The sequence below is a fragment of the Leopardus geoffroyi genome, chromosome B1, assembly GCF_018350155.1.
Source record: "Leopardus geoffroyi isolate Oge1 chromosome B1, O.geoffroyi_Oge1_pat1.0, whole genome shotgun sequence".
NCBI classification, from domain to species: Eukaryota; Metazoa; Chordata; class Mammalia; order Carnivora; family Felidae; genus Leopardus; species Leopardus geoffroyi.
This window is the reverse complement of record NC_059327.1, coordinates 81,742,387-81,749,548: the sequence shown is the minus strand read 5'-3', so window position 1 is coordinate 81,749,548 and position 7,162 is coordinate 81,742,387. Positions and strand designations below refer to the sequence as shown.

Sequence of the window (7,162 nt, the reverse complement as noted above, 5' to 3'; positions counted from 1 at the left end):
TGGGTCTTAATTTTTTTTTCATGTTTTTATTTACTTTTGAGAGAGAGAGGGAGAGATAGAATCCCAAGCAGGCTCCACACTGTCAGCGCAGAGCCTGATGCAAGGCTTGAACCCATGAATCGGTGAGACCATGACCTGAGCTGAAATCAAGTTGGATGCAAAACCAACTGAGCCATCCAGGTACCCTGTTTTCAAATAAAACTTTCAAACAGTTTTATCTTTCTTCATTAGACAAATATTACAGGCACACCTCAGTAATACTGTGGGTCCAAGTGAGTGAAAGAGGTTGTTTTTTTTGTTTGTTTCCCAGTACCTGTAACTGTTTACACCATAGTCTATTAAAGTATGCAATAGCATCATGTCTAAAAACCATGTACATAACTTTAAAACATTTTATTGCTAAAAGTTGCTAACCATCATCTGAGCTTACAGCAAATCATAATCACTGATCACAGACCACTATGACAAATAAAATGAAAAAGTTTGAAATATTGAGAATTATCAAAACGTGACAGAGTGATCAAGTGTTAGAAAAACAGCACCAACAGACTTGCTCAATGCAAGGTTGCCACAAACCTCTTACCTATAAAAAACAGTATCTGCGAAGCACAATAAAATGAAGTGCAGTAAAACAAGGTATGCCTGTATTGAATACTAACTTTAAAATAACCCATTTAATCTGTAAAGTATCTTAGTCTACACATCTCATTTCATTTAATGAATGCTGGAAAAAATGACAGAGCACTAGTTCTAAAACCACTCAGAGCTAGGTACAAATGGAAATTCTACCACTTATTAGCTGCATGACTTTAGTCAAATTAGTTGGCCTATTTTTTAAAATTTCCGTTTTATTATATATATTAAGTAGGGAAAACAACAGTACCTACCCCACAGATTATAAATCCCACGTGGTTTTTGGTTTCACATACTAGAATTATCTTCTGGATAAAAAGCATGGAAACCATCTCTTATTTTTAGATGTTTACTAAAATTCCTCTTAAGATTTATACGCTATATTACTTGGTTTACCCTGGAACCAAAGAATCACAAGCACAATCAAGAGACAAAATTTAATATATGCACACAGTTTTATATATAATGCAGCATCACACCATGTAGGGCATTTACTCTTATTTTATACATTCAGATATGTTTGAAACACTTCTTAAGGCTACAAAACAGAACATAGAAAAATAAACAGGAATATATCCAACACTTACAAAAAGTGGTATGATAAAGAATATAAAGTACTATTTTCCTTTCAACACTTCAAAAGATATGTATATATACTTTTTTTTTTTACAAGTAACATCACAAATGATCACATCTTCACATGCTTTTAAGTATTATTTGTACTCAGTGTAAGGCTATTATCATTTTTCATACATAAATTTTCTTCTAGCTCTGTAACAATGCAATTTTTAATCCATTCAAGTAAACTCAACCCCAAAGTTGCTGTTTCCCAGCATTAAGACATGCACCCACCCCTCTCCTAAGATTTTCTAAAACTTGTATTTCAGGGGGGAAAAAAAATTCCCATTTAGTGGGAAATCCCAATTAGCGGGAGAGTAAATGGCTGACACTAGTAGCAAAACCTTAGTTCTTTGAAAATGACATATTGGAACTGAGCCATTACTAAGATTTTAAACAAAAACATAATAGTATTTAGACATTAAATAGGAAGCAAAATACAGTAAACAGAAATCGTGTAGCCAAATATGCATTCTCTTCAGCTACACTAAAATGGACCTTGCTTAGTACCCATAAGTGAAAGACTAAGGTTACCTCATCTAAAACCAAAGGTAAAATATAAATGAGGCATAAATAAATATTGCTAGTTTCTAGGATGGCTGAATGTTTTCTAAACCAGAAATGGTCAGAAAGGAACTTTATTGCACCAAGTCAATCATTAGCAAGTTTGCAGTTCACAGGCATTTTAATTCAACCTTGAGTCACAAAGGAAACACACTGCAAGAATATACATAGTTTGCATCAAATAAGCTGTTGTCAGCATCGTGGTTTGGGAAGACCTACTCCTGCCAGGTCAAGGCAGGTTCTGAGCTTAGGTCAGCCATGAAAATGAACATATGGGTTACCAGGAAACAAGACAAGGACTGCACAGATGCTGGCATCCTGCTGCCACCGACTGCGTGGAACAAGAGCCGAAGATGTATCTGAGAGGAAACGAGGAAACGACTGGAAGAGAAATATACACGACGCTAAAAGGAAAGGGACAGGAATCAAGTTCAGCAAAAGCAACTAACTAAAATGAACAGGTGAGCTTTGGTCATTCTAAACATCTGTTCTTCAAAATGTGTATAATCGTAATATGGTGAAGTTCCATAATTTCTAACTCAAAATACAAATGATTCTCACTTCTAAGCTTTTGTTTTTCTCTTATACAGGAACGTTGTATCTCATAGCAACATACCTTATGACTCAGTTAAAATGAAGGAGGACAAAAGCTTGCTTGGCCCTAATTTGAGCGCAGTATAAGGCAAAATCCCCTGCACTAATACATTTAAAACAAAACTAAAGGGAAAATAAAAACTGACCTTCATGCAAAGACTAGTAATTTTAAAACTATCAAAAGTCAGAATCCTTTTAGTCCAGAGGTCACTGAGTAAAGTACAATCTGCTACTAAAGTTCTCGTTCAGCACTGTTTCCGTCATGTCCTAGAGGTAAGATATGGGAAACAGGAAGCAAATCAGTGTTTCCTCCAGGAACTATATTCTGTTAACTGAGGTAAGACACAGGGACAGTAAAAACATGAATGATATTCTTTCCTATCCAATTTTGAGACGTGTCCAGAAGAAATCGATCAAATCTCAGTCAGAAGATCAAAGACACTGGGAAGAGCAATTTCTTTTGGACTCCTGAGATCAAACGTCTTTGAACATTAAAATCTAGTCATTATAATCTAAATGTGTTTTCATAACAATTATCAGGTAAGCTAATATGACATATAAAAAATAATGAGCTGAAACTGGAGGACCCTATAATCTGATTCCATTAACAACTGTTTCTGTTAACTAAGATAAAAATGGCTTCAGCAGTACTTTCCCCAATTGTTCTAGCTTAGAAGATGACAACAGAAATTCCTTTCAACAAGTTCTCTCAAATTTTTTTTCTTTTCCACAAGACCATCCATCTTTACAAATTTCTACCTAGCACCATCATAATAAAATGTTATCTTCCAAAGTGCTCTCTAAAATCCTATGTCACAAAACATCTAAATACTAATCACTACTCAAATCAGCAGTTACACAGACATTAGGTAATTAAAACAACACAGAGGTAAATAACCATTATTACAGTACAGTGGAGATTCAACTGAGCCTAGCTGGCATCCAAACATTCCTGTGGGTAATCAAAGAACCCAGAGAACTCATCTGCTTCAGTTTGTCAAATTCAAGTGAATTGTATTTGCTTTTAAAAGTAATTTGCCGTTTCAAAAAAAAATCTATTTTTGGCTAGGTATATTACACATGGCATGCAAAGGGAAATTACTACATCATTTGCATAGCACTCAAACTTCCTGACCAAAAGAAAACATAAACACAGATGCATGAATACTGTGTTGATTCAGAGTTAAATCTCCAACTGAGAAGAGAGTGCAACATGCAAAGGAAATTTCCATAAATACTGCAAAGACCAAAAAGAAGCAGGATCAGAAGAGAGATGTTACAGAAGGGGTAATAAGCTATACAATGCAAAGCAACCATTTTCTAGCAGCATCCTCTAGAAAAGAACTAGAAATCACAATCACCCTTTTTTTGTACAATAGTCCCAGGCATGTGACAAGTAGAACATGCAAATGTAAAGTGATACACATAACCAATGGTGCAAAGAGAAAAACAAAACACAGTAACTCCATAGAAACCTGTCAAGCTAAAAATTTTTTAACATTTCTTCTCACAAAATATTTAAATCTGTCAGTGCATTAGTGTTAAAGTGGCATTAAAAAACTTCTGCAGTTTTAACAGATGCAGATTATTTTCAAAATGCATAGCATCTACATTTCTTTCAAGTAGGCACCATGATATTTACACCAGTGCTAGGAATTCTGGGTGGAAACAGCCATTTCATTAGATTTCCTATTATTTCTTAAACATCTGTCTTGTATGCGATCTCAAGTTCAACAAATACTCACCAAAATTCAAAAATATACCCTATGAATATTAAAAGAACTATATACAACATTTCTAAGACACAGGTTAATAGGCTGCCTTATGTGTAATATTAAAGAGAAGACATTATTCAAGTTTGACAGATATTGAGATGAAAGGCCTTTGGGTTGGAAGCATTTCAAAAGACAACAGTGTTTTAGGCTAAGAATCATTTGAGCCCAGTTTATGACTAAGGCATTGCATAATAAAATATACATTTCTATTTGGTGCAATGTTATGTTTTGGAATCTATAGTGTGTCAAATGGTATATTTTTCTTGTCACTTTAGTAAACACTATAAAGCACACATTTCCAACATCTGAAATTAAACTTATGTAAGGAAAAAAACCAAACACTAAATCTAAGTTTTATATTAAGCTGTTTATAAAAAATACTTTAACAAACTTATTTTCTACTTTTTATGGGGGCAGCTACCTGATAAACAGATTTTGAACAAAGAAAAATGGCAATGCCAGGAATTCACCTGCCCCTTGAACGCATATCCAAAATCTCTTGTCCAGGATGGGAGTGAGGGTGAAGGGGGAGGGGAGGAGATAGTTCCAATGTGGGTTTTTATTTAATGATTTTGTTAAAGCCTTCAGAAACATTCCACCTAAGAAGAGGTTTCTGCTCTAAAATACCACAGCAGCGACCATCAAGTGTTTTGTCCCCGATGGCCATCTCCCATCCCAGACCTCCTCCTATCCCCCCGATAAGGCCGTCCTCGGACATTTCGATGGTACTGATAACCTTCATCTCGGCTTCTGCTTGGCTGCCCCTTCCAGGACTCCTCACCTCGTGCATGTTGATAACCTCCTCTACCAGAAGAGCCCCAATCACTTTTGTACTTCCTGCCTCCATAAGTCTGATTATAAAACTGCTTGGATCTACCACTTCTCAGAATATTAGATACTTCGTTTTCATCTTCTGAACTCTCTTCTTTTGGTCTTTGCACTCTGCTAGCCACAGAGTTGGCCCCACTGACCACATCAGCAGCAATCTTAGGATCTTTCACTTTTTCTGACTTCTCCTTCAGACTTGGAATGGTCCTCTTAGGCTCAAGCTCAACAGGCACAGTCTCTCTCTCTCGGTTTAGAATCTGAGTGGGAAGATGAGCCTTTTCCTCTGCTACAGGAGGGATGGTAGCCGATGCCAGATCTGCCTTAGGTGTCTGGGATGACTGCTCCGCTCGGCCCTCACGCTTACTCATACTAGCTTCAGGGAGAGAATGTGTGCCTTCGCCTCTAGCCTCCCGAAACTCATCCACTGCTGAAACTGAACCACATTCTTTAGACAGATCCAGATTTTCCAGGGGGAGATCCAATTCTTTCTCATCAGAGGGCAGAACAATATTCTGCCGCATTACTGGATTTTCTATAAATCCCTGAAAAGGGTATCCATACCAAACATGAGGAAAGAAAGGAGGTGCAATAGGAACTGGGCCTAAGAATGGACTAGGTCCAAAGGACGGTTGTGGGAACATATTCTTGCCACTTAGTGACTCTTCATATTCAGCATGAAGAAGCTGCCCAGAGTTTTCAGATTCAAGATCAGGCTGGTAAGACAACTGTCCGTGACCTTCAGACACCTGAGATGGAGGGATGACCAGAGGTGAAGAAAATGTTGGTGGTCCAATCTCTGCCTGTGGCATCTGACCATTAACACTGGCCTCAGTCTGCATAGGAAAGTGTGCATCGGTACAGGTACAATCACTTTCATTCTGAGCAGAAGGAGCTTCCTGGAACCAAGGATTTGGAGGATACACAGGGACAGAGACCTTTGGGTACATCCTGCAGGCTGCCAGGTAGGCCTGGTGCAGAGGGTACAGGTAAGAATGTGGGGCCCACATAGGACAACTATACGCCTAAGAGACAAAAACAGTAACATAAACAAAAAGGGGAAAAGAAGTTTAGAGTGAGTGCATCAAATGTCTCGTGCCTACCAAGACCATATAATCACTGTGATATGGAACATGAAAAGGAATTACAAAATTCAATCACTGCTCTAAGATTCCGTTCTTTATTCCTATCTAGAAATGAACCCAAACTCCTGGTACTGAGGTGACAGGAGACAATGTAATGAACTCACCCACAGATTATCATAATCATTAATTCCATCCTTTGGATATAACTACATCCCAGATCTGTAACTAGATCCCAGAAACAACCACCATTAAGCACTTGAGCTGCCATCTTTGAATAGCTCAATCGCTGGTTGTTTAGCTTGACCTGCATTTGTATTCTGGCTCCACCACTAACTCACTGTGTGACCCCATGCCAACTAGTTAATGGGTCTGGACCTTTCTGTCCTACCAGAAAAATATTGGTATAGAAGTAGATGATCCCCAGTGTTAAGACTCCACAGGTCTAGGAGCCAGACCCAAGGGCATTCCAACTGCAAGGATTAAGTCAGAGAAGGTAATACTGAAAATAATCCAAATCCTTCCTCTGCAAAGGGCCAGCTAACCACCAAACATGAAGAAAAATGTACCAGCTAATTGGCAAATTAACCAATTAGCTAAAGCCAACATTAACTAGGTAAATATAAAACAAGGCAGTGAATACAGTAGACGATAAAATTAATTAAGTCTCCTTGTATGAACTCACCGGTAGATTACAGTACAGCAATTCATTTCATATTTTAATAGTCTAAAACCCACAGAAATTAATCTAAGACAGGAGCTAACACATCAGGACACAGTGTTCTCCAGCCTCTCTTTCTGAGGCAAGTTATTTCTAGGTTGACTACTTCCCAAAGGATACCTCTGCTATGCTCGTGAACACACCACCTCCCATAGGAGAAGTTTTACAAGGTTTTTCCTTCTTCCTTTCAACAAATGAGGTAGATGGAAGAGTATTATCCACATAACACAAATGAAAAAAGCTAAGATACACTAAATGACTTGCCCAGAGACAGGCAGCTAAAAAGTGACGAAGCAGAATTTCAAACCCAGATCTTCCACTGAATTCCCCAATGAGGGCATTTTCACTAG

The 7,162-nt window shown here is 37.8% G+C and overlaps 1 protein-coding gene across 2 annotated transcripts in view; it reads right to left on the bottom strand.

Annotated features, from left to right (window-relative positions):
- Positions 1-1,056: 1,056 nt before the first annotated feature.
- The window catches only part of OTUD4 (OTU deubiquitinase 4), a 46,202-nt gene continuing 40,096 nt past the window's right edge, over positions 1,057-7,162 (bottom strand). For both annotated transcript variants that reach the window (XM_045466520.1, XM_045466528.1), the window contains exon 21: positions 1,057-6,034. In XM_045466520.1, the coding sequence (XP_045322476.1) occupies positions 4,826-6,034 (1,209 nt within the window). In that variant the 3' untranslated portion in view covers positions 1,057-4,825. The remainder of the gene's footprint in view (positions 6,035-7,162) is intronic.